This window comes from Xiphophorus couchianus, chromosome 9 (assembly GCF_001444195.1).
Source record: "Xiphophorus couchianus chromosome 9, X_couchianus-1.0, whole genome shotgun sequence".
Taxonomy (NCBI): Eukaryota; Metazoa; Chordata; class Actinopteri; order Cyprinodontiformes; family Poeciliidae; genus Xiphophorus; species Xiphophorus couchianus.
Window position 1 is genome coordinate 28,479,428 of NC_040236.1, and position 27,984 is coordinate 28,507,411.

General features: G+C 37.2%; 1 protein-coding gene across 3 annotated transcripts; it reads right to left on the bottom strand.

Moving 5' to 3' along the window:
- Nucleotides 1-932: 932 nt before the first annotated feature.
- Nucleotides 933-27,450, bottom strand: acsbg2 (acyl-CoA synthetase bubblegum family member 2). Of its 3 annotated transcripts, XM_028028121.1 has the most exons (16): nucleotides 23,075-23,282; nucleotides 22,162-22,271; nucleotides 18,058-18,190; nucleotides 17,165-17,265; nucleotides 14,880-15,151; nucleotides 13,437-13,525; nucleotides 11,396-11,516; nucleotides 10,334-10,414; nucleotides 10,094-10,243; nucleotides 8,933-9,109; nucleotides 7,362-7,543; nucleotides 6,965-7,207; nucleotides 6,294-6,508; nucleotides 4,662-4,801; nucleotides 2,388-2,634; nucleotides 933-1,581 (listed from the first exon to the last, which is right to left on the bottom strand). In XM_028028121.1, exons 3-16 carry the CDS (start codon nucleotides 18,165-18,167, stop codon nucleotides 1,463-1,465), a joined length of 2,247 nt encoding a protein of 748 aa, XP_027883922.1. In that variant the 5' UTR covers nucleotides 18,168-18,190; nucleotides 22,162-22,271; nucleotides 23,075-23,282; the 3' UTR covers nucleotides 933-1,462. The 3 variants fall into 3 exon arrangements, with proteins under 3 accessions (XP_027883922.1, XP_027883921.1, XP_027883920.1); XM_028028120.1 differs by lacking the exons at nucleotides 22,162-22,271; nucleotides 23,075-23,282 and adding an exon at nucleotides 27,285-27,450; XM_028028119.1 differs by lacking the exon at nucleotides 22,162-22,271.
- Between the last annotated feature and the right edge of the window lie 534 nt (nucleotides 27,451-27,984).

The following is a 27,984-nucleotide window of genomic DNA, read 5'->3' on the forward strand; positions in this document are numbered from 1 at the left end:
ACAGATGAAAGAAATCTTCACATTTGTGTCAGGATGAATGGACCTCCTTCACTTTATCTCTGCAGCATATTTCCTGATTAAACAGCCTCTCAGGTTCAGGTAGATTCAGTTTCTGTCTGGGCTCTCGCGCTGCTAGAAACATCTCTGCAGCTTGTTGCTTGTTTACTGATAAACCGCAGCTTTATTTAGATCTGCTTGTTGTTTAGACGAATGATGCAGGAACTGAAAACCCACTTAAACCCGACGCTGAATTACCGTCATTTCCTTTATTCGGCTGTTTAAATAACTCTTATTTACAGTCAGCTTTAGCTGCTTTTATAGAACCAGAACCACCGAGTTATCACTTCCTCTACCGCTGTCTGAATGCTTCACACCTAAAGTATCATTATATACAAACAACCGCATGAATACATCAGCTGTACTGAGTGCAATTAGCTTTTAAGTTTATGGTTTTATAAAATACAAAATAAAGTCTTCAAGAAGGCCAGAGGATGCACACAGAACGTGGCGTTTCCAGCTGATGCACGAACTTAACATTTCACCGTCTGCTTGGATGAAACGAACCGATTCAACCAAGAAGTGTAAATAAAACAAAAAAATTATCAATAAAAGAAAAACAAAAAACATTCCACACAATAAACAAGTGAGCATAAAACAAATAAACAGAGGATTTTTAAAAAGCAACAGATATGGCTTCATGTTTTGGATTTAGAGATAGCTTCACTGCATAAACACAAAATATTACCAAGTATTTTTAGTCTAGTTTCTAATGCAAGTATCTTACAAATAACTTTTTAACAAGATATAAAAATTTTGTTTTAAATCAATTTATTAATGTTCGTTAAAAAAGTTCTGGTTCCTCTGGCAGATTATTTCACATACAACTTGAGAAAAATGTCTTGTCAGTGGAACTAGTACCTTTTTTTTTATTATTAATGATGAATTATTTACTTCAACAAGCTCCCTTGCTGAAAAGCTACTTGTCAGTTGTATTTAAAGTATACTAAGATATTCACATTGGTAATCCTACCAAAAATACGTTGTAATATTTTGTTCTTTTGCAGCATTTGACTTTAGATGTTACATTTCTGCAAACTGCAACTAAAACATTTTTTTTTTTTTTTATCAGTTATGTTTTTCTTGGCAAAAAAAACACCAACTTTGGCAAACTAAAAAATAAATATGAGAAGTTGTTCCTTTAAAAAAAACAAACTTTGTATCAACCACTGCGTTTTTGGATTTCATGTCTGTAGCTCAAGTATTTCAGTACGACAAACGGCTCCGTCTGGATTCTTCGTCATAGTCAAATAAATAGCTGCGTTTATATTTAAAAACATAAAGCTAATTTTCTGCTTTTGCTTGCACAACAAGAACAAAGCGAGACGAAGCGGTCCAACAGGAACCAAACGACATCAGGAGAAGGACCAACGAGGCGGAAAGATGTCGGAAGGTCAAAGGGCGTCTACTGGGGAGGCAGCGGGTTCTCCTGGGTCGTCGGGGTCGGCGTCTCTTTGTAGAAGTTGTCGATCTGCTCTCTGTACATCTTCAGCACCACGGGTCGCTTCAGCTTCATGGTCGGACCTGTTGGACGAGCGAAGGTTAGATGGTGACCCAGAATGCAGCAGCTGCAGGGCGACTCTTTGAGCTTTACCCAAACAGGTTTGGCTCGGTTGTTAAATCACAAACCTGCTGCTCGAGTTTCTGTTAGACAAAGAGGAGAAAACTGAAGGACACTTTGCAGTTAGCATTACAGCCACTGATTTAAAGTGTTTTTCTATCATTTCACTGCAAAAACACCAAATCCTACCAAATATAGTTGGTCTAGTTTTAGTGCAAATATCTTGGTACACTTGAAATAAGACAAAATTAACTTACAAGTGGCTTTTCAGCAAGACATAGAAGTAAATAATTTCTTAATATTGATTAAATAAATACTATTTACCCTGGGAGATTACAATGTTAAGTAATTATTGACTTAAAACAACCTCCTATATGTTGCTAAAAAGTTACTTGCAAGTTAGTTTTAGTTTATTTTAAGTAAAGTAAGATGCACTGATTGATCTGCAAAAAATCTAAATTGGCTAATTTTCCCCTGACTGGTTTTAATTCAGGGGTGTTCAAAGTCGGTCCTGGACGGCCGGCATTCCGGGTGTTTTAGTTCTCTTCCTGGTTTAACGCAGCTGGATCAAATAATGGCTTGTTAGAAGGCCTAAGAAGAGCACTGACATGCTGAAAAGGTTGTTACCACCACCAGGAAGAGAACTAAAACACGCAGGATACCGGCCCTCTAGGACCCACTTTGGACACCCCTGTTCTAATTGATCCGATCCGGTCGAGTACTGAAGAAATGCCAAACAGGAAGCATGAAACTCGTCGTTCTCACTGACCCAGCTCTCCTCCGCCGACTGAGAAGTCCCGCTCCAGAACGATCCACTTCTGGATGCGCTGAGCGTTGGACGTGGCCTTCTCGTTGACCCGGTTGATCCCCTCCTGGATGGCGGCGTGGATGGTGCGGTCCCGGCCGCCCGCGATGTTGGAGACGCGCGTGGCGTTGCTGCCCAGATTCCTGCAGAGCTCCACGGCTTCGGGCGTCAGCTCGTCCTCGGGGTCGCCCGTCTCGGCGTTCACTTGGCACTGCAGCACAGCAAACACAAAACGACTTCAGCTTTGAACAGCTCAGACTTTCACAGCTTCAGTCTGTGAAGCTTTGAAATAAGACAAAATGATTCACACCCAAAATAGTTTTCGATAAATCGAGAACTTTGTTTCTGATAGGAAATGTACAGCGCAGCTCATCAATTTCTACCTACATTTTGTTAAAAAAACTGGCATTTTAACAAAGCCTTTTTGATATTGAATAAAAAATATCTTTACTTGCATTATAGAAGTGAAACCATTCTTAATTCATGAAAATTTGTTTTTGAAGTTTTCGTTATCACCCTAATTTTTAGCTGCCATCTCAGATTAAAGTTGAAAATCTCGCTGGTGAATTAAGATTTTTGTTTTTTCCATTAAGAATAATAAATATTAATTAATGTGACCTGTCTTTGTACATTGTAGGAGCCATTTATCTTTTCTTCCATTCATTGCCACCAGGGGCGTATTTCATTTTGAGTTCTGAGTATTTAAGGTCCAGCGTGATTCTGCTTGGTTTTGATTTATGTCGGATTTATGTGGATTTAAATGGAAATGGCAAGACAATGGACACTGTATTGATAATAACTGACTTTATTATAATTCAAAGTGAAGATCAACAGTACGAATCTTAATTGAGCGCACGTAAAACCAACGGCTACCAGGAACATCAACCTAGCCTAAAATACCGGATTATAGTCGTTACATATGTTTTAAACAAACTACATGCTGTGGGACATCAGCTGTGAACTCCGTAATCTGTTTATAATTACTTTATTCGCCTAATTCTCACAATAAGATATTTGGGTGTTTTCATTTTTATTGGAGTATTTTAAAACTGTGTTTTACCCTATTTAAACCTTTCTAGATGGAATAAATCCAACTTTAATCCATTTCTATCTTTAGTTTTTTCCATTGCAAACATTATTTTGCTATTGTATTGTTTCCATTAAATAAGTAATTAATTAAAGCCACATTGGAATACGTTTCTTCATGCGAAAAGTCATTAAACTTCACGTGAAATTTAAAGACTTCTGTAAAGTCTTAAAGACTTCATCTTTTCCACCAGTAGTAACAGCCGCTTGTTGATCATGTGACTCATGGGATGCAAAAAAAGTGTTTTCTTTACAGTTTTGTGAAAGTCAGCCGAAAAACCACCTCATCCTAGCGTGAAAACGTTTTTGCCATTTCCATGAAGTGAATTGAAAATAAATAATCCGTGCATTAACTGATTAACAGTGTAAAGGAGTTCAGTGGTAAGATCTTGGTGTAAAGCAGGGCTGGTTGATGCAGATTTATTTGTAATCGGTCTGAAGTTATTCCTGATATATTTTTCCTACAATGAAGAATGTTAAGTACAACACCGAGTATTCGTCTTTTCACTCCCACCTGATCTCAGTGACATAAACTCGATATTTTAAATCCAAACTCAAAACTCCTCTGTTTAAAGTAGCCTAAGCTCAATGATTTCAACTACACTCTTATTTAAATCCTATTTTGAATTTATTTTTACTCTCTATTTTAATATTGTCTGATTTTATACATTTTAATACATTTAAAATCATATTTTAAATGTATTAAACTTGACAAAATATAGCAAACTAAAGTAAACCAAATCCTGTTCTAATTACTGAAAATAATTTGCGATAACTAGATGTTTTTTTAATATAGAAAACGTGGAACATACTTTTTAAGTTTTTGATCTAAAATAAATAACATATTTTTTTTAAGCTTGATTTTACTTTTGACTCAACAATTTTGACAAACGTTTTGTACCAGTGTCAACCTGCAGCCTGCAAACATGATGATGTAGTTTTCTTGGGCAGCAGCAGGGGGCAGTGTTGGACGGTAACTTAAAAAGTTTGTCCCGTCATTTTGTTTCTGCTATCAGTGACAATGAATCTTTCTCAGATTAGATAGAGAAGATAAAGAATAGATTTTACAACAATAATACAGTGATAACATTGTATTTCCATCTTATCTGAGTGACGTTGATAAAAACAGAAAAGTGTGTTGGAGTTTCCCACCTTAATAGTGAGCAGCATGGTGAGAAACTTCTTCTTGTCTCCGATCAACATGGCGTTGCTTATCAGCGGCACGGCCTCCTTCACTGCATCCTCGATGGGGATCGGAGGGATGTTTTCGCCTCCTGCTGTGATGATCATCTCTGCAGAAAAACATGCGGTTGGTTAAAAAAACTAAGGTTTATGCTTGAGAGTATGGATCCGTTGCAGAGTGACGTCACACGCGCAACAATCCCACCGCTATTTTCTTGCTGGTAAAAGTAGCAAAAAAGGCTAGCTGATGATGACAATCAATCAATCACTAAAATTTTATTTGTATAGCACATTTCAGCAGCAAGTCATTTCAAAGTGCTTTACATCATTACAAACACAAAACACAATGCAATATAGAATCAACAATCAAAACACGACATTAAGTCAGGCTCCATCAACAAATTTGTAATTGATTAAGTTTCAAATACAATCCTAACCACAGGTGGGTTTTTAGTCGAGTTTGCATCCATAGAAGGTTTACCTGTTACACTCCTACTGTGTTATATGGAACAAAATACCTGTTGCTATTTTTATTCCCACTCACGCTCAGAATCACACAGTTTAAAACGATGTAAACAGCATTTTAATGGGCGTCTGGCACGAGGCTCCATACATCTCTTTCACGGAATTTCGCTCTGGGACTCCGCCTTCCCTCACGGATTTTTGTGCAATTTCAACATAGAATCAACAGTCAACCCATGACATTAAGTCAAGTTCCATCATTAAAATGTGTAATTGATTACGTTTCAATCTAGCATTGGTTTTTGTTGTCACCATAACGCGTTAAATCTTAAATGTACGCCTGATGGATGTATAAAAAGAGAAACTCAATGCTTTGATACTAATTGTTAACACTATGTTAACTAGATAAAGTTTTAATAAAATTTAATTAAGAAAAGAAAATAGTTAGGTGGTATTAGTTCATTTATGCTATCTTAACTTTGACAACTTGACAACTGTACCATGTAGATGTGCTGTGTAATATGGAGTGTTTTGGTTCATTTATAAAAATAAACTAACTGGACCGAAGCAGTTAAGTTAGGACATGCTGTCCTGGTGATAACAGATCATCACCAGGAGAGCTTGTGCTTAAATTAGCTAATCAACCACAGCAGGGTTAGATTAGCTAATAGCAGCGGTACCTAATCTACCACCCCGATCATTTTTTAATAATCCCAAAATAATCATCAAGCCTAAAAACATGACACTGTAATGGACTAAAGATTATGTTGTTAATGTGGGGAAATGATTATTTGGTGATGAATCCACAGTCGTGACGTTTTTTTGTCAGTTGCTATGAAAACGGGTCTGCGTGTAGCGTAGCAACCGACACAGAGCGAGAAAAAAAGTGGTTTTGAGTTGTTCTTTAACGGCTGTTCTGTGTTATTTTCAATTTGCTGCGGCGCACTGCTCTAAATTAATCATACCAACATCTTCAGGTTTCATTTAGTTATCGGAGTTGTTCTACCGCTGCAGCGCCGCTATTAACTGCATGTAAAATAATCGTCTTTTTCCCCTCCACAGTTGTGCGCATGCGCGAAATCTCCGGATGTAAACAGTAACAGGGGGTCATGAAATTCGCCTGGGGAATCGGAGGATTACCTTTGATACGACCGGTGATGAAGAGAAACCCGTTGTCGTGTTTGCCCAGGTCGCCCGAGTGCAGCCAACCGTTTTCGTCGATGGCTTCCTGCGTCTTGTCGAGCATGTTGAGGTAACCCATGAAGACATGGCGGCCCCAGAAGCAGATCTCACCGTTTCCCTCCTCGTCGGGGCTGTGCAGCTTTGTTTTACATCCTGGGATCTCTTTACCACAACTATAGGACAAAAAAACGTAATTTAATCTGCTTTTAATTGACCAATAATGATAAAAAAAGTGAGTGGCAAGTTCATGAAGTAACAGAAAAGCTAACTAGTTAGCTAGCAATGATATATTTGCGACTAGTTGGCAGTAGTCTAAATCGCTTCAGGTCACAGAACAAAATGAAGATGTTTGCATGCAACTCAAACTTTTGCCTGACAGACAGCCCTTTAGCAAAAAAACGCATATAGTAGACTAAAATAATTCTGCATTTAAGGCCAACTTACATTGTTTTTTTATGACTTTAGGACATTTTAAGACATTAATTTTAGATACATTAGTTTTTTCTCTAAATCTCTGACCTCTTCTCTGTATCTGCAGATGCAAACAAATGGATTTGTATGTATTTGCATCTGTACATATTAGCGCTATCTGCTTTGTGAAAATAGTGATGTAATGATATAAATTCTACCTGGTGAGTTTGAAGGCCTCAGGTTTTGAGATGGTGTGGGGTCCGGTGCTCTCACTCATGCCGTAAAGCTCATAGAGAGGAATGTTGAGGCTGAGGAAGAACTCCAGGGTGTCTTTGGTGATCGGGGCGGCGCCTGTGTAGCATCTGGTGCAGCGGTCCAGGCCGAGAGCCTTGCGTACTTTCTTAAACACGAGCTTTTTGGCAACCTGATAGCTGAACGGGGTGCGGGCAGCTGCTACGTTTCTGGGAAAACAATAAAATATGGAGAAGTGAAAGGTTAACCAAATGGTAACGCCACAAAATGTAACGTAGGAAAAAAAGCTTTAATTTCCACAAATTTAACATTTAACTGAAACAAATTCTCTGAATGACTTTAATGTTGTTGAGTAAGACTTACTGATTCATTTTAGTCAGATTGGTCTGCAGACCGACATCTTTGGCCCAGGCAGCCACTTTCCTCTGCACAGTAGATGATTTCGCTCCGACGGATTTCATTTTCTCCTGCATCTTTTCCCAGACACGCGGGACGCCCATGAAGGCAGTCGGATGCACTTCCTTCAAAGTGTTCACCAGAGATCCCTGAGAAAACACAACAAAATATTTATTTACTTGGTTTCCATGGAGAACCCTTTAACTAAGCCAAACAAAGCACACAGTCATGAAGCCCTCTGGTTATCTGTGTCCTGTTGATCATCAACTCCTGACAACATGACATGCTTTAATTGTGCCAATAAATGTATTTAGGGGTTATATTAAATGAAACTGGTTTCAAAATAAAAGCTGTTGTTGAGAGGAAGCGGATTGAGGTTTTATGCTGTAGATAACATCGTGTAGAGATTAAAGAAATGATAACTTTTTAAAGATAGGAGGGGATTCATACGACATGTTCCTTCTGTTTTATAACATCCAGCATCTGAACGACAAACTGGAAAACATTAAAATGTTGTCAAACTTAAAGATTATACTAATATTTTTTCATTTATGAGATTAAATTTAAATTATTACATTTTGGTTAAAGCTGCAATTTTTAACTTTTATTAAAAATATATTTTGCGTATCTGTTGAAACTGTCATTATAGTATAGTATGAAACGGGTAATATGTGAAAAAAATCAAGCTCCTCTTCTCCTAGTGCTAACTAGAAATAACCAATCAGAACCAGGAGGAGGGGCTCGGCGCTGTCAATCATGCGAGTGTGTGCAGCCCTTGCTCTTACCAGCTAGCACAGCCTGGTTAGTTTTATCATTATTAATGAATTATTGACTAAAAACGTTTCTTTATATTTCTAATAAGTTACTTGTAAGTTTAGTCTTATTTCAAGTGTATTAAGATATTTGTACTAAGAACTAGACAAAATAACTTGCTAAAATTTTGTGTTTTTGCAGTGTTCTTAGATAATGGTTCAAAAATGGATCTCTTTAAACTGCATCCAGTTTAGATAAAGTTATAACAGATTATAACTGTTATAACAGATAGATGATTTTTACCTTATGTGATTTTGTAGTGAATTATCCTCAGTGTAGTTTGGGTTTTTCAGCGTTTATGATTAGTAGAACAGCAAGATAATTTTGTACTTCAATATTTAGAATTTAATAAAAACTAAAGAAAAAAAAATTCAATTTTGGAAAATTCTAGAGATTGGAAATGTAGCATTTATTGATGCTAAGGCTAGTTAACATCGCCAACAAAAATGGCAGATAAACGGTTTCCCTGCCATTAACACATTTAAACATGGTGACAGTTTTAACAAATATGTTTAAAAAAAACACATATTTTATTAAGTTAAATACTGCAGCTATAACTTAGTAGAACTATAAATGTAATCTGACATTTTGACTCCAACCAAGCTAATCATCTGAACTTTACGACTTGTGAGACGAAACGTGAAACTGGTACTTGTGACTGACCTAAAGCAGGAAAAGTTTCGTCTGATTTAAGGCTGTGAGAAAACGTTGGCAGCTCCTCTCACCTTCAGGGCGTCCGGTTGAGCGAAGTAGGTCAGCCCTCCGGCCTTCATGGTGACCCAGATGTCGACCATCTGAGCCGCGACATGGCTCAGCGGCAGGTAGCTGACCACCTTCTCCTGGGCCTCGGTGGCGTCCGTCAGCTGGACGTGTAAACCCGTGGAATGTGCGGTCCAAGTTATCTGAGGAGAAAGACAAGAAAATATTGATTAGAGTAGATGTCATACATCTATGGGGAAGCACGAATACCCAACTATAATTATTTTAAAATTATATTTACCTTTGAAAATCATTTATTAGTAAACAACTGACCTACAGAGTCCCTGTAAATTTTACATTTCAAACCTTTGAAACTGAAAATTTTAGATTTTTTCTTTAGTTTTTATTACATTCCAAATATTTAAGCGCAAAATTTGACCATCTTGCTGTTCTACTAAATCATAAACCCTGAAAACCTCAAACTAGACTGAGGATAATTCAATTCAAAATCACATCAGGTAAAACTGGGCTAAACGCCTCTAAATAAGCTATTTGAAACCTAAGAACCACTGTAAGAATACCTGTTCATTTCCACTATTAGCAAAACAGTTTGAGATCCTAATTCCTCAGATTTGATTCTTTGCTCCTGAACTTTTGTTGCAGTTTAAAACAGTCATGCGTCCCTGTGAGTTTCATCAGTGTCACAAGATCAACCTGAGGGGTGCAGAGATAATCAGCACGGGAGGAGAGATGAAACATCCCTTTGTTTATTTTTAGACCTTCTCACTTTTAGTTTGAGTATTTTTTTTGTATTTTAAGTGGTTACTTGTAAGTTAGGTTTGTATTATTTTAAGTGTATTAAGATATTTGCAATAGAAACTAGATCAAAATACTTGGTAAGATTTTGTGTTGTTGCAGTGTAAAATGTGCTTGTCAAAACAAGTTGGCCGGGTTTGGGCGTGCTCATGTCTTACTGTGAAACCCGAGGAGTAAATTGGTGGAAGTTGAACTTCAACAGGAGAGAACATTTCTATTTATATCTATCCTGTCACTTCAGACAGTCAGACCCTTCACATGTTGTGCTGATTCATACGTAGAGATCTTCCTGGAAAACGCCCATTATGAGGCACACAGACTCACTGATATCTGGCTCAAAGCATGTGATACTTCAGGATGTCATCACTCACGTTGTCATGGCTCAGCATCACGCCCTTCGGCTGGCCCGTGGTTCCTGAGGTGTAGATGAGCGTGCAGCATTGGTTGGGCTTCTGGCTAGAGATGATTGCATCAAGAGGCCCGTCCGGAACGTCGCGGCCGAGCTCCATGAATTCTGCCCACTGTTGTGGAGAAAAACCAATCAGACGGGCTTTTCGGCGTCCGACAAACCGCTCCACTCTCTCTCTTTCTCTCTGTGTGTTTGGGCTTACCGAGTACAGGTTAGGTCTCTTCTCCTTTAGTGCGTCTTTGTACTGGATAATTGCTTTCAAGTGAGGCAGCTTGTCTTCAATCTGGTGGCAGAGACAATACATTCCTGTGAGGACAATACCTTTTTTTGTTTGTAACATTTTAGTTCACACTACAACAACACAGAATCTTACCAAGAATTTTTGGTCTTGCTTCTGGTGCAAATATTTTAGTTCAGTTGAAATAAAACAAAACTAACTTGCAGTTGGCTTTCAGCAAGAAAAGGAGCTTATTTAATTAATAAAAAAGTACTAGTTCCACTGGCAGTCATCCCCCCCCACATTATAAGTGAAATAATTAAGCACTTTTTCATCAATATAGAGAAATTGACTTAAAAAAGCTCCTATTTCTTGCTAGAAAGTTACTTTAAACTTAGTTTAGTCTTATTTTGAGTGTACTAATAAATGGACCAAAAATACTTTTAAGGTAAGGTTTTGAATTTTTGCAGTGCAGCATCTTGTACTCCCTAACTGAGCTGTATTTTTTTGTCTAAACTCAAATTTTTGTGGCTGAAATCAAAACATATAATCTGATGTGAGGTGAACAAGTTTCCACCTTGAGTAAACTAATGAAGCAACCAAGAACCTTTTAATAGCTTAAACAATATTAAATGTAAAAAAAAATAAATGCTGTATTTATACTAAAATTAATACTTGTTAATAGTTTTTGTTGGAGCATTATTTTTCAAAATAAAATGGCTTCCGACGTCAAAAGCTGCTTTCACACAGCAAGCAAATGCGACACAAACCTGATTCTTTTTTTGCACATATGACTTTTTCTTGGCAATCTGAACGGCCCAATTCTGATATTTTCACCAAAATACAAAAACAGATTTATGCCACTTCCATATGTGTTGCTAAATCAGATATATAACTTGTATGTACAAGTCTACAAGGAATGGAATCAGCACAAATTAAAAGTACAAATCTAAAGTGGTAAAAGCTGTGTTTTTGATTACTTTCTGAAACAGAAAATAAATCATATTTTCTTTTTCTCTGTGATTTACAAGGTCATTCTCCTCTCACCTGGAGGATTTTCTGCAGCTGTTTGTGGTTCTCCACCACGATAATGTTAGCTTTGGAGTTTTCTGCTACGTAGTGACAAGCCTCAGGAGAGTTGGTGGTGTAAATCCCCACAGCGAGCCCGCTGCAAGAGGCGAGGGAGAGTCAAAGTTAGCACAGCTCATCCTGACGGCTCAGTAAGAGAGAAAAACCTGCATGAAGGCAGCAAGGAGGCTCAGCTCCCAGCAGGACAACAACACTAACCAGTCAGAGCTACAGTAGCTGCATTTCTGTTACAAATGTGTGAAAAACTTTGTCGATGTTTTGCTAATGTCAAAAAAACAATCTTGCAACTGCGGTGCTTCCACTAAATTTGACAAAAATTTAATCATGCGCGAATACGTTTCTTCACACGATAAGTAAATTAAAATAATAGAGCGCCGCCATCCCTCTACTACTTCCTGTCATCGTCTTGTTCTTCGTGGTTTGCGCCAGTGGCAACATCCAGTTGATCATGTGACTCGTGTGATGCAACAAAAACGTTTCCATTGCAGTTTTGCTAAATAAACCAATTTTGACTAAACCTTTTGTCAATAAACAAGTTTTTTTAAATTTGTGTTTCCATTAGAAGCAAATTTATTTTATAAATGTTAAATTGCACAGTCACATGGACATTGGAAACGCAGCTAATGAGACTGTTTTTACATCAACATTGAGGTTCCGGGGCGTGCTGTGGTGGTGCAGTGGGTTAGCACGTTCCACATTTGGAGGCCTTAGTCCTCGACGCGGACGTCGCAGGTTCGACTCCCGGTCCCGGCAACCTTTGCCGCATGTCTTCTCCCTTTGCCTCACCCTCCTTCCTGTCTGCCTACTGTCTCAAAAATACGAGCCACTAGCGCCGTAAAAACTCTTCGGAGATAAAGAAAATGAGGTTCATGTGTTAGAATGGCCTAGTCAAAGTCCATATGTTAGTCTATGTCATAAATTTCTAATTAAATACTCTCAATTTTGTTAGATTTTTTGGAGGGGGTATTAGTATTACTGCAAAACACTGAATCAGGAGTTAGAGAAAATGCTGAGTTTGGATTTGAGGAAAAAACCTTAAGATATGAATGGATTTTATGTGCAGCAGAAGGCATCTTTTAACTGCACTTCATTCCTGCACACAAGTGAACCCTGGTGAAGCTGTCCTGTCTGAGGCTAGATTCCTCATTTTAATGGAGCTTTAGGAAAAAAACTGAACTAAATTCATTAAATATTCCCATTATTACATCACTAAATTGGAAACAAAGCATGACATATCCCAGCAGATGTTTGGTGATGTAACAGCTGTAACTGTAACCGATCGCTTTGCTCCGTTTTTATTCTGCTGGATGGTTCTGGTTTCTCAGAGGGAGCGGATTTTAGCCGGCTTCATAACACAGACAGTAAAATGTTGAAGTCTTTATCTGAAGTCCTGCTGCTAAAATCTGGGCTCAGTTACACTCCAGGGGAAGCAAGTACTTAAAAAAGTGTTTTATTTGATAAAAAAAATAACGTCTACATATAAAAAAGTAAGTCAAATGTCTGCTTTAGCAAAATGAGACTGAAATGAAAACTTTTCAGTTAGGGCTGAAACGATTAATCAGATTAATTGAATCGATTTCTGAACTAATTTAGTAATTAACAGGAGAATAAAAACTTTAAAAAAGGACATTTGCTCAAATAACAGCACAGTCAGAGCAGCAAGTAAGCCAAAAACTACAAAAAAATCTATACATTTGGCATTTAAGATAAAAAAAAACCTTTGTAAATATGTTCTACCCAGAAATTCCTCTACTGGCAGTTTTAGCTTCACCCAGTTCAAATTATTTTAAAGAAATCTCCTTTTAAAAATACCTTTTTCAATTTCCAATCAGTTAATGGAAAAAACATTTGATCATAAAATGTCTCGGCTCGATAAGAAGCGACCTGCCGACCTTGACCTGCCAGTCGAGGTCGGACACTCATTACCTCGGTGATAAACACGCCGATGCAGAAACGCTGGTAAACCATCGTGACCAAACCACAGAAGTCGGAAACTCACCCGGCCAAAATGGCGCCGATGTCGGCGATGAACCACTCGGCAGAGTTGAAGCCCAGAATCCCGACGCCATGGAAACGCTCCAAACCGAGCTTCAGCAATATAAAACAATAAAAGTTTTAAAAAAATAATAAAAATACACAGTTAACCAATCTCAAAACTTTTACCAGGGAAGACGGTGAAGATATTGGCAGCATATCCTTACTTATTAAATAAGTAATTTATTAAACTTTTAAATCTTTTTTAACTTGATGATTTTTAAAATTTTTCTAAAACTTTAACTTTTGATATTGTTTGTTTCTCATTGTTTAAAAAGTATAATTTGTATTTAAAACGTAGGAGTTTCAAGTTCCAATTTGAGTTTAAACAATTAGTTGAATAAATTGTGGTTAATTAATCACTGAAATAATCATCAACTAATTTAGTAATCGATTACAGACAGGCATACAGACTCAACAAAGGCAAATTGCTGGAATAAAACACTCAGAGCAGTAATTAAGCAAAAACTGTACAAAATATATGAAAACTCCTCAAGTGGAATTATCTGCCCCACAAGATTCATATTCTGTAATATATATCTATACATCTATATATATAGGTGTATAGATATATTTATATATCTATACACCTATATATAGATATATAAAGTACCTTTTGCTATCAATTATTAATCCAAAAAAATAATCAGACAGTATTTATTTAGATGACGATGCATCCTTTGCTAAAATAGAATCAAGTGTTCACTAAAGGAATGCAATGTTATTGCATTTTAGGCTATGTATTTTTGTATGCCAGAAAGTTATTTTTTTTATATGCATCTTTTAATGCATCTCTAATATTGAGCAAATTAAAAACACTTAAGTGGTTAAATGGAAAATCTGCAGAATGTGTCAATATTTTTATCTGATTATTCAGTTAATCGTCAGAATAATTGATTTCTGAAATAATTTTTTGTTGCATTGTCATCATCACCACTATGTGATCCGTTGCTATGACGACACTCGACCGCCCACAGCGATGTAAAGTGACGCCTAAATGAGCCGTTTAAATTCATGAAGTCTTACATTGCAGCTGACTAGATATCATGTAAATATTATGCTGTTGAAGGTTTGTTGAAAAAGAAGAAAATGATATGACAGAATGCCAGTGGATGTGGGAACAAATTTACGCTAACTTAATTATCCACAAATTGAACAAATTGTACATACAAGAGTATAAATGTCCAACTAAGACATTAACTGAGGTTTTAGTTGGAACTAAAAGTAATCTGGATTTTTAAAAATTCATTTTCTAATTCAGAAGTGTTTAACACTTGAACCATGCAGGATATGTCCAAACAAACTGAAATAAAATGTGTTTTTTACTATAAAAGGAATGTGGATAAACAAGAAATCATCTCCCCTGAAGACGTTCTGATCGGATGAGAAAAAAGAAAATGAAACCAACCTTTAGGAAGCTTTTGGCAGCAGTGCGGCAGTCCTGGTAGTAATGTTTGTAGGTGAGGGATTTCTGCTGCTCGCCCTCCTTCCATTTCAAAGCTGTGAAGTCACTGAATCGATCTACAGCTGCAGCAAACATCTGGTTCACAGTCAGAGGTTCCTCTGCAGCCACACCGGAGTCCTCGATCCGGAGTTTCACCTCTCCGTCGCGCTGCGTCGTCCAGAGACGGAGCTCTGAGGACGGCGGCACGGACAGGGAGTCTGGGCGCTGCGCGTTCACTGAAACATGCAGAGAGACAAAAAGCTCAGAGGTCTGAAAACATAATCAGTCGAGGAAAAAGGCCTCATTTTCAAGAGAGACCTTCATGATTTCTAAGTTAAATATTCAGTTTCTATATGCAGTTTTCTTATTCTGCTGTTAAAAGAGAGCAGGACCGGTGTCTACTTAATTACACAAATTTTAACACTTGAAAAATTAAAACACAATTCATCTTTTTCTATTTTATTTTACATACAAGAGATGGAACCTTTGTGCTGTGTTTCTGGTACATCTGTGAATCTGTCGCACAACAGCAGTGGACGATAAAGCCGCTTCACTTGCCCCAGTGGGGTTTAATTTAAGCTTTAAAAAAATTATCTGCTTGTGCAAAAAGGAGCTGGCCGATCAGCGAAGCTACTCAAGACTAAAATAGCTGCTCAATGTTAAACATGTTGCAGCAGCACAGACGCTTTAAAGGAAGTTACATGAATGATCAGGGTTTCCTGAAACACTTAAAAGCTGAATGGTTATGATATAAATGCACTAATATGATGGTTAAATATCCTAAATAACAGATTTAAAATGACAAATATCTTTGTTAGTGAATTCATATTTATATTTATTCTATAATTTTGCATCAAAAAGGGGTTTTGGATTGAAAATATTACTTTTTTTGTTGATATATGAGCTTCAATTAAAATGTGATTAATTCATTATAATTAACTCAATTAAAACTTTTGACTCCCGCCAATATGAAAACATAAATACGTCTAGTACGTCTTAGGGCATTATGAGTAGATGTTGAATCTAATGAACCTCTGGTGTGCTCAGGTGTTTTAAGGTCCATTTGGATTCACTCAATGACAGATTAATTAGAGGAAGATTTTCTAAATCGTTTCCAAAGTCAGAAGTTTACATACACCTCAAAACATGCCCTTTAATAAACTTTTGAACTGCACAAATTGGGTCAACTCAACAAGAATTGGCCTCCTGACAGAACTCAAATCTGAGTTTTAATATAAAGAAATCAATAAAAACAACTGTTGAAAAGATCTCTCCTTAATCTGGGATTCAGTGAGCGGAAATAACTTTCTTAATCCTGACTGACCTAAAACAGGAGAAGTTTAGTCTGATTTAAGGTCAGACACAGAGAAAACAGGATATGTGCGGTACAAACCGCAAGCTAAAACTGACCGTTTACAAAGATGTCAGCTGATCCCTGGCCTAACCCTTTGCAAAAAATCTGAGTGTACATCACATCTAGAGATTCTTATTCTGATTATCCATCGAACTGTCTGTCGTATCTAATTATCATTTTACTATCGTACTCGAATTACACGTAGCAGCAACGGTAGAATAATCACTGGAACCAAATGAGTGAGTACAGCCGCAGCTAACATCGTCTTCTGGGTGCCATAAAACCCAAAGGAATTTAATAATTAATCTAGGAGGCAGCTTTTCGCCCCTTTGGGAGTTTACAGTGTGACAGACCAGATGGGATGTTGCCTAACGATCTGCAGGATGTTTTGAATATAAAGTGGAATCACATGGTGGATTTATAACAGGAACAGCAGCTGCTTATCAGTTCCTCTTAAGCTGGACGGTGAAAAACTTTCTCATGGAAAAAAAAAAAATCTATTAGCTTTTGTTTTCATGCAGATACAGGTTGGGTCTATTGAATACATTTCCACAGAATAAAACTGTCTAAAAGTAAGATAAGAAATGCTTTATGGATACATATGAAGATTATTGTTATAACAACAAAGGAAACACTTTTCTGTCAATGACTTTAATTGGAAAAAAGTCACAGTTTAAGGGAAGGAAAGAGGAAGGAAAGTTTGTTCTGCCAAAGAATGTGTTTTCTCCTTCCTCAGGAAAAGACGTGCGCTCACAAATGCTGAGTTCAGTAACAAGAGCAGACAGAATAACTGCATCTAGGATTACAGTAAAGCCTAAAAGTTATTTTTTAATCTTGTCGTTTAAATCCAGCTGCTCAGACAACAAACACGTGGTGGTTTTCCTTGGGGCCTCACCCTGCGGTGTATCTGAGCTCTGCAGAGCGGTGGCGGCGGCTGCATCTCCAGCAGCGACCTCCTCCTCCTTCTCCCCGGTGGACTCTTCCTCTGATGACTCACTGAGGAACAGGAAGGAGGAAAACACATTTATGAGCGAGTGAATTCCCAAAGGAAGTGAGGTAAATCTGAAAGAGGGAGGTAAAACGGTGCCGAGTCATCGGGGAAAACCGAGGCTGTCATCATCCACTATTTTGACCTGTATTTAAAGGTCAAAATAAATACAGTCAGGCTGGACTCCAGAGTTAATTAATAAATGCAAAGTTATGCAAATGATGCTTTGATTAACCCAAAAACTTCCTGGCCCAGTTCAGTTTCACTCTTACAACCAACATTTCAGGAAGTATTTTAAACAAGATTCTGATTTCCTTCTTTCTGGGTCAAAAGTGATGATAAGGAGTTTCAGCCTCAGTGGCTTCTGAGCTGACAAGCATGCAGAGTATTTATAAATGTAAAACATTCCCACAGGTAAGGCAAGTAAGTCCAGTTTTTAAAAAAAGGAGAAAAGTTAAATAAGTTAGTTGCAGCCAAATGTGAAAACGAACCATGAGTCTTTTTGTTGAACATTATTTGTTAAAATAGCGTTACTTGAAGACATAAAGAAATTACGCTGTAGAAAAGGATAAATTCAAAATGTTTTGTCCCAGGTTATATGCTGTATATAAAAAGAAATAACAAATGGGTCAAAAGGTGAACCTCGGGGAACTTTTTTAGAAAATAATAAGCCTGTGCAGACCTTACAAACCATCCACTGGCAGCTGAAGTTAAGCAAAATGAATAACAAACATTTTTGTCTCATTACGTTAAAAGTAATTTCCTAAGCTAGCCCTTGTAACGCATTCTTGTTAACGTACTTTGCTGTGTCCACAATGCCGTCATCAAGGGACGCTGATCTGTCTCCTGCACCACAGGACTCCAGTGTTCCTCCTGCTTTAGGAGGCTCCACCACCACCGGTTCGGACATGGCGCTGGGCTCGCACGCGGTCACTGCAGGAGACAAACGTCACGATTCTTTAAACTTTAAACGCAGTAAAAAGCAGCTACAGGAACACATGAAAAGCACATCAGCTGGATTATTTTTCAGAGAGAGGAAAACAGAGATGTTTAGCAGCGTACATGAAACTTTGCTGTTTTTTTCTTACTGTTATCAAAATGTTATTTTTACAGAGAGGGAAGATCATATGCGAAACAACTTCTAGCAAGTCGCAAAAACCAAATAAGCTTCTGGACATTTGATCTCATTTCTTTCATCTTCTCAATCCGTGTTTGTTTTGAAACACAAGTTTGGAATGACCCTTTAGATATCTCTCAGTAGTCATATTTATTTTTATTAGCAGCATATTGACAAATGGCAGCACACAGTGACACATGAAAGATAAGCAGTTAAATAATGGCACAACTGACTCAAAGGGAACAATTTATAATGTAAGAAAATAACCCTATTAATATCATTATTTAAAGTTATCATTTATCCTAACTGTTATCAGGGAGGTGACATTTTTAGATATATTTTTAATATACAATAAAATATACAATACTGGCTAACCTTAAGCCCCCAACTCTATAATAGTATTAAAAAAATTAGGAATTATGCTTTAAAGTTGAGGTTCAAATTAAATGAACTCCATCATTTCTGATAATAAGGACCAAATATCCAGGGTTATGCCATGGCTTTAGAAACTGAAACAAGTGTTAGTGAGGGGTTTATGTATATATTTCAGCCTGTATGTATAATTTTCACCCTGTAGTTTAGAAAACAAACCCATAACAGATTCAATGCTCAAAGTTTGGATGCATATTCTGCGTCCAAACAAAAAAAGATTAAAATAAACCTAATAAAAATCAAGCTTTTGACCACAGCTGTAGCTTAATAGCATAAAGATGGCCACACAAAGACAAGTATTTTTATTGTCTAATAGTCAAAGGTTAGCGCTTTAGTTTATTATTTTGTTTTAAATATTGAATACAGGCTCTTTAAAGTTTTGTTTATCAGCTTTAATGTTGCATCCTGACAGGAACTACGTCTAATACTCCCCAACAATAAACGCGGTCACATCCGCGCCCTTTTTCCCTCGTTCAAACCTCTGTTGTTGCACGGCTCGGACCCCGCCTCGCTCCCTTATCACAGCTTTGACCTGTTTATTTAAGGGGGCTGACAACACGTTCCAGCAGCTTCGTCTGCTTGTTGTGGCAGGAGCCTATCATGGCTCGCCTGTCAGGAACAATTAGGCTCGGATAATGGGAAAGAAAAAGACTCCAGAGGTCGGAGGGACCAGGAACAAATATAGTTTGCTCAAACTAGGCCTCTATTAGGCAACCACAAACGGTTAAACTGAACATTTTAACCAACAACTGTGTCCAAATCAAAACATTTGAGATCCGCTCTCACTTTTAATGGTTCACATTGGGTACCGCTCAGGTTTGGGGGTGTTAAATGACCCAGTTCAGCCTGCAGAGTCAACCGTAGACGGATGAGGGTGGAGGCCGACATGAGGGGGTGAACTGAGACCCCAACCCTCTCCTGCGTCTTCAGTCTCTGGCTTTGTTTTGGTCTTGGGCGTGACAGAGACCTAATCAGTCATGGGTCGGTATGACATTGTTACGGGATGATAACCTTGAGTAAAAACACCACAATTTTATGGCATCACTGTATTTGCTTAAACTACTGTGATATATCGATTATAACAGTCATAATAATGTTATTTATACTATATGTTGGTTGTTTTTCCAATAAATATGATAAACAGCTACAATAGTTGATTGTCCTTTTAGGAAGCAATGATAAACAGAAATAGCCTTTTTCAGCTAGCTGCTTACTCTTGATTTTCTCTTGTTAAAATGCCTTTTAATAACTAATGTAAAGAAAATATCAGCAGGTTTGAAACTATGCATTGATGCCTTGAAACCAATCACTAGATCAATGTTTATATCTAGTGAAACTTTTAAAACCCTTTGAGGTGTTTTAGGCAAATATTGCGTTAAGCATCAGATTCAGAATTAGTCCAAAATGTATGTAAGCTCTCAATAAGATACATTTTGATAAATAATTTCCATGTAGAACATGAAACATGTCCAGTGCAAGCCAAGTTAAACTTTTCTTATTACAGAAAAGTACATAACGGCTAAATGTTGCAATAATCTGGTTGTACACAACTGATACTTAGCTAAAACTAAAGCGTCGTAGGCATGCTACAAAGTTTTAATAAGATTTTATGGCACAAAAAAATGTTATGCTAACATTACAGAAACTGGAAATTGTTTCGACGAGAGTGAAACTAGTCAGGGAGGCTGCCAAGAACGACGACACTGAAGGAGCTGGATGAATCTCGTAACAAGTGCTGATTGTGTTCAACGTGTGGCAACAGTTTCTTATTTCCAGGATTACAACACTGAATTATGTTTTCTTCCAACAAAAATATCCACATCTGGCTAAACTTTCCTGGATTCTTAAAGGAGAATGTGCTGTGTCTCCAAATAACAGATTCAGTCCAAAACCTTTTAAGTGTCCGCTACAAAGTTAGGAATAAAGAGTGAAATTTAAGCAACTACTTAATAAAAGTTTTGGCTTGTGAACAAAATCTAAGAAATGTCCTCAGAATATGAGCGATATGGAGAAGGTTTGGGATGCAGGGTGAGGAAATGTCACCAAACTAAACAAAACTGAATGTTGATAAGAGTTTAAGGTCCAACCAGGTTGTTGCATCATTATTCCATCTTTCATTTCACTTTTAGAGGTTATGTCACAGTTTTTTGTGGGCGAGAAACATTTGAAAAATAATTAGCATGCTATAGTTGTTTTATTTATTTACTTCTTTGCTGCAGCCTTGTCTGATTATCAGCCGAGCCCTTCGCATTCAACATCACATAGATTCTTGAGATTCCACCTCTCATTTTAGCTTTGAAATTAACAAAGCAACCTGCAGCTATTATTGGTGGGGAAAAAACGCCTTAAAGCTTCAGTAAATGATCAACATGGAGGACAGTGGTTGATGCTTTAAGGCCAACACAAGACGGTTTTATTTGCATTGCACATTTTCAGCAACAAGGCAATTGAAAGTGGTTTACATGATTAGAATAAAATAAAACAAATAAGTAAGAAACATTAGTAAGGGAAAACTGTCCATTGAAAAAGAGGCTACATTTAATGCGGTTCTGGTTATTATTAACCAGGGGAAGCTCTAAAGAAATGGATTTTTAGACTTGATTTAGCAGTTTTGCAGCTTTCTGGAAGTTTGTTCCAGATTTGAGGAGCATAGAAGCTGAATTTTTCTTCTCCACGTTTGGTTCTGATTCTAAGGATGAAGAATAGACTTAAACCAGACGAGTTGAATTGTCTGGAAGGTTCATATAATGACAACAGGTCTATAATGTGTTTTGGTGCCAAGACATCTATTATTGATAAACTAACTTAAGGTCTCCTTTCTGAGTTACATAGAACAGACTGTAGCTCAGTGTACGGACTTTAACACTGGGGTGATGCGCTTTATCTTCTTGGTTTTAGTGAGAACGCCAGCAGCAGCGTTCTGGATCAGCTGCAGCAGTCTGATTTTTTAGGCAAACCTGTAAAGACACTGTTGCAGTAATCAGTGCGACTAAAGATGAACAACAAATAGATGAGTTTTTTAGGATCTTCCTGGAATATACATAGTTTAATCCTGGAAATGTTCTTCAGGTGATAGAAGACCGACTTTGTAATAATCTTTATGTGACTCTGTAGTTCAGGCCCATCACTGATCAGTAGTTTCTAGCTCTAATAGCTGGAGCTGTGTTCACAATAAGATATTTGAGTAATTCCACTTCAAACAATCTTTCAACGCATTAAAATAATCAAATTGATGAAAAGTAAATGATTTATTTCACATCCTATGGCATCTTCTGCTGGAGTAAACACTAAACAGGTATTTTTTCTGCAGGTTACACTTATTGTGGGTAAAGATTTACTGCTAAGGATGAATCACCTGGTGGAGTTCGCCCTCCCTGTACAGACTGGCACCAGTAGAGATGCTGCAGTCTTGCTGATGGGAGAATGCTGATTATGACGATGGAGGACAATCGAGCTTAGCAGCAGCTGCCCCAGTCAGAAAGGGAAAAGCAGCAACAGTTGAAGGGACAACAACACTTTTATTTTTGGACACTGGTTAATAGAGAAGAAGCCAAAGTAAATCCCTAATAGAAAAAAAAACATTTGGCATGAATCAATAGAGGGAACCCCCACAAAACACAGTACAATTTCATCACAAATTTTCAGTTTCACTTTGATTAATCGACCAAACTGCAGGGGAAAATCCCCTTCTGAGGGTCTTTGTTTCTGTTTTCCCAAATGGGCTAAAGTAAAGTCAACTGAATTTATATCATAGATTGATTTGCTGACAGACAGAACTGGGCGTGATCGTCCGCATCCTCATTTTTTTTGGAATCAAACTAATGAGTTTGCAAGAAATTGATTTCATTAACAAATGAGCTTCTGCTTTTAAAAGACAGAAAAGCAAAATGGAAAATTCATCCAGCTCTGCAGGCTGGGCGACACCCATTCAGCAAAGAGACAGTCTGTGTTAGCTGTCCGACCGAGCCAAAGACTTAAAATACTCACCAAGTCAAGATTTACCTTTACTACAGCAAAAACTCAAAGAAAAATAAGTGAAATAATATATTTGTATTAGAAAATAAACTAGTGAATTAGCTTATGGCATAAAACCTGTGGATGTTCATCATCTTAACTCACATAAAATCCACAACAACCAACCTGTTTTCAGAGATCATTCCTAAAAACCTTCTTACCAAACCAGATTTTTAAAAATGAAGCTTGTTCTTCAGGATTAAGGCACTTCCTCCTACCCACACATTTTTTAAATTTTTAATTCAGCTACTCACGTTGCATTGTTAGATGATGAGTCTCTTCTCGGTATCCAACAAGTCTTTTCTAGGATTGTCACCCTTTTGCTACTCTCCTTTTATTTTATTTTATTTTTTAAATGAAGCAGATGCAGCACTAATCCTACAACTGACCAGGATGTCTACAGCAAATCATTCATTTTCAAATACTAGCAGCCGGCCGGCTCTGTTGGTCCCTCCTCCTGCTGTTACCCCACCCAAGACGAGCTCACCAGCGTCTTCCAGGCAGTCTCCCCTCCCATCTTCATTTAGCTCGGCCTCATTGGCTGAAAAAGCTCACACCATGCATTACATGGAAACCTAAAAAAGAAGGAGGGGGAAGTTGCAGAGAGGAAGCACGTTTCCCTTCCCACTGATGATGCTGAAACTGAGACCCATCCCCCACGAGTGAAATACCGCCTTTTACACACATCTACATGTAGGGTTACTATCGGACAAGTCGTATGCAGAAATGTTTCTGAAGGGCCGAGCTGCTTCATAAAGTGTTCTGCATTTAATATTGCATTTTCTACATGACCTACAAACCCTAACCCTAACCCTGTGGACAAACTTCAGTTAAACAAGCTTAACCTGGATGCCTTGATGACAAAGAAACATTCCTTTTACTGTTTTCTACTTTTTACACCACAACTCTAGACGTTTTATGGAGCACAGTTAATAAATTGATCATGAATATATTAACTAGAACTGCAAGCAGTTATAATGGTTCTTCGCCCGACCCTTACACCTCTCCACGTGCTTCCCGTCGGCCTTGGCATTACCGGCGCTCTGTGCGCATCAACCGATTCAACAAATTTTCAGGAGGTTAATTAGTGGAATGAAAAAGTGAGAGGGATTGCCGGATTCAGATCTTACTGGACAGACTGTAGCTACTTTTGCCTCATTTCCACTGAGAAGTACAGCAGGTGTCAGTACACGATTTTTTGCAAAAGTGGCCAAAATACTGACAGTACCGCATCATTTCTGGGCCCAGTTCAGTACAATTGTAGGCCTGTGGGATAAGGTACAGTTTGGCTAGGCTGGAGACAGAGGCATGACACAACTATGGCTGAAACAATTAATTGTGATAAATCGATTATTGAAAGAATCATCTCCACAGGGCAATGGCATGGTGCAGTTAGGGTGGAGTTACCAGTATCAACACAGTCCATTGATAGAGGGACAGGAAAAACAAATGAGACATACCAGTGAGTCATGTTTGTTGTTGCACTAGTAATCACAGCATTACATGTCTGGATTCAATCCCGCTTGGCCAGTTAAAGTCTAACTGGAGGTGGAAACACCAGATCATAAAATAGCGTAGGGAACAATGGGTCATTTGGAGGTTACAAAATTAAAAAAAATTTTTTTTTATTGTATTTCTCAAGGCTATGTTCTTGGCTCATTTTATTGCACTGCCAATCGCAACCACCAAGACCAGTGCTTTAACTTGCTTGAACTTTGTTTTTCTGACCTAATTTTAGGAATTTGAATAAAAATCTTAGCTGTCAGCTAAACTTTGCAGCTTGACAAGCCAATCCTGCTCTTCTTGTTTTGTTTTTTCCTTGCAGGAACATACCTGTTTAAACGACAAATACCAGAGGTGCGGCAGGATAAAATACATTTCAGGGCAACAAAAATTAGTAGAAAGGTGCACAACTTTAAGAAAGATGTAAAAACAACCAGAAAGCCAGATTTTAATCTCCCTTGAAGGTACATGAATCTAATCTTAAAACTCATTCAAATTACAGCATATAAGAGCTTAAGGGTATACATTTAAGTTTCCAGAAATATACTTATATAAAAGGAAATCTGGTCCCACTAAAAGAACTGACCTCGACTTGTACCCAGAGGTCTGCATGACCTCATAAATGTGTGCAATCGGTACTCTGTTGAAAAACGCAGCCAATGGCCAAGCGAGACAACATGACAGCCACCTCACCACCGCGTCACGTGACACCCAGAGCCGGCTGATCTGGTGCAACCACGCATGCTGCTCTGACATGCTGCAGGGCGATCTTAGCGCTGACGCATTCTAGAGATCATTTCTCTCATCCCACACTCAGCAAATATGCAACTTGCAGGAAAAGAAACACATGAATTACCAGTAAACCAATTAAGTAGACAACCATATAAAAATAGGCTGTCTTTTAATATCTTATTTAGTTGTATGTAGCTAATGTTCTTGTTCCTGTTGGCTTAAACAAATGAGCTATGCTTTACAGAAAGAAAAAGTCATTATGCAGTCAAATCACCGGATGGCAGGCCAACATTGTTTTACATCTTACTCTTTTAAATGTAACCCACTGAGGATAAAAGAAGTGTGATGTATTCTTATTAAAGCTTAGTGCTATTTTTGTACTGATATTTTGATAATGACAGTTTAGGGTTTCAGGAATCCAAATATAACCATAAATACGCAAGAGGAAGGTGAAAAATAAAGGTATAGCATTCCACAGTGGTCATAGTTTATAAAGCAATGCCAGCTACTCAGCATTACGATATCAGAGCTGGCCCAAAGCATAAGCAACCTTGGCTGCTGCTTGTGGTCCATCACAGCAATGGACTTCCAAGACCGCTTACTTCTCATAGCTAACTATATTTATTAACAATAAACGTCTTCAAAGTTATAATGAGTCTTTTAAAGTTTGGGCGTATTTAGGATGTTAAAGCACTGACAACTGAACAAGTTGTAATAATGAAGTTACATTTATTGTAAATATAAGTGTAAGTTCAGATTATGTTTGGTCGTAGTAAAAGTAGGAATGGGAAATATGGACTTTTATGAGAATAATTTGTGGTTTTTAGTACAATGACAGCAAAACCCTTCTAGAAGATATATTGTCTTCTGATTATAAATCAGTCAGAGCCTTAAAAAAGTAGAAAAATAATACTGCTGTGAAATAAAACTGCTCTTTATCAAAAAGGGTCCTTCACCTAAATAGTTCAGTAATTCAATTGTAGTGGTAAACTATACAGAGTACATGTGTTAAACGTATTTTAAGACATAAACACAACCTTAATCAATGATCTCGTGTTTTTTTATTTGCCCTAAGCCATGAAAATTAAAACAATAACAAAAATATATCACTCTGTGGACAGAGAATATATAATGCAGAAATATATTTTTATTTAAAATTGCTTATTTTTGGTCTCGTGTGATGTTTGAATTTTCTAAAAAAAATCTAAATTTTAGACTTTTATTATCTGTGAGCCACCATGATCACATGAACAAAATAACTTGTGTATAATAAATTTATGCAAAATACGAGTTAGACTTTTTAAAATTGCTTGACTTAAATATACTTTTCAATGATATTCTAACATATTGAATAATACAGTTAAATCATACTAAATTTGAGTTATATTTAATTGATTACTATTATAGTACTTTAACATTCTAATACTTTGGTTATTAGTTACTACTAATGGACTGTAATAATTTGCTTATTAGTTAATTAAGTGTTAATAATCACTTAGTATTAATAATACTAACTTTTAAGCTATATATTTTAAGCTTAAAGTATTATTAAGGTTCAAATAATACTTAAATAAGTATTATTATTAGATACTTATTACTATTGTTTAATAGTAAGCAAAGAGTCGACTTGTAGCCGAAAGAACAACGAGCCAAGTGATCCGGATCCTACGGAAATCACATCACTTGCTCATCTGAGCTACAATCATTTTATGGAAAAACCCCCCCAAAACTCCCAATATCTAAATTATGAAACGGTTGTAGTGTCTTCCTAAGTAAAACATCCCCGTGTTTTAAAAGTGCTCAATTTCATCCGAGAATATTATTCACTTAATTCCTTCGCTGCGGAGACAGAAACTTGTTTTATGATTTCTCAAACTCCATTTAAGCATCTTATTATAAACGTCACAGTAGCTTGCATGCTAGCATCACCAAAGCAGGTGTACATTTACAACGGACGGGATTTTAACCGAGGTCAATGAAACTGGTCATCAGTTAGAGAAAGATTATTATTATTAATTTTGAATTAACCGAATAACTTCATGAAGCTGTTGAGCTGAATGACTGCGGAATGCTTAGCAACGGACGGACACGTTTTTACTCTTAGCGTCTGCGCTTAGCTTTATTCCGCAAACTATTACTGTACATTCTTTGACATTATCTGAGCATTATGCCATCATGATGACGAGAAGAAAAATAGAAAAGATAAGCGCTGTGTTAATAACCACTTACCGCCAGAAGAAGCTGCTGGAAGACGTCTATCTGTGACGTTGACAACAGGGAAATGAAAGGAGCTCTGCTGCTTGCTAAGCTGCTGGAGCCAGCTGTCACTTTTAGAGCGCCAACATACACTAACACTCCCGTTTACGCTCACAATGCTGGATCTCTCTCTGAAAAATTAATTAAACAAAACAAGAAAACTCAGATCATTTAAAAATTTTACTGTAAAGTTTATTTATATGCGTAGTGTACCAGCTTCTGATGATTTAATATTTGTTTCAGGATACTCAATAAATTAGAATATGCCTTATTCTGAGGCTCCTTTGTTATACTAGAAGTGTTTTTTGAATAGAAACCTTTAGTAGTTATTAATTTGTATTAAATCCACATTTTTTTTTATTGATCTGGTGTAATATTCTAGGAATATGGCGTTAACAGTGGACAAGAATCATAAATAATAAAAACAAAGGTTTGAAAACATCAACCTGTGTTTAATTAATCTACCATATTTAACGTGTTTCACTAGGTGAATTGAGGTACAGAAACATAGATATTTCAATAATATGCTAATTGATTAGAGTTAGATTTTTTGTGTTTTTCTTTGTTACATTTACATATAAGTATTCTAATGTTTTTTAATGTAAGAGTTCACTTTAGTTTCATTTGAACTTACTGTAATTCAACAGAATATCAAAAGACCCTGGCAGGATTA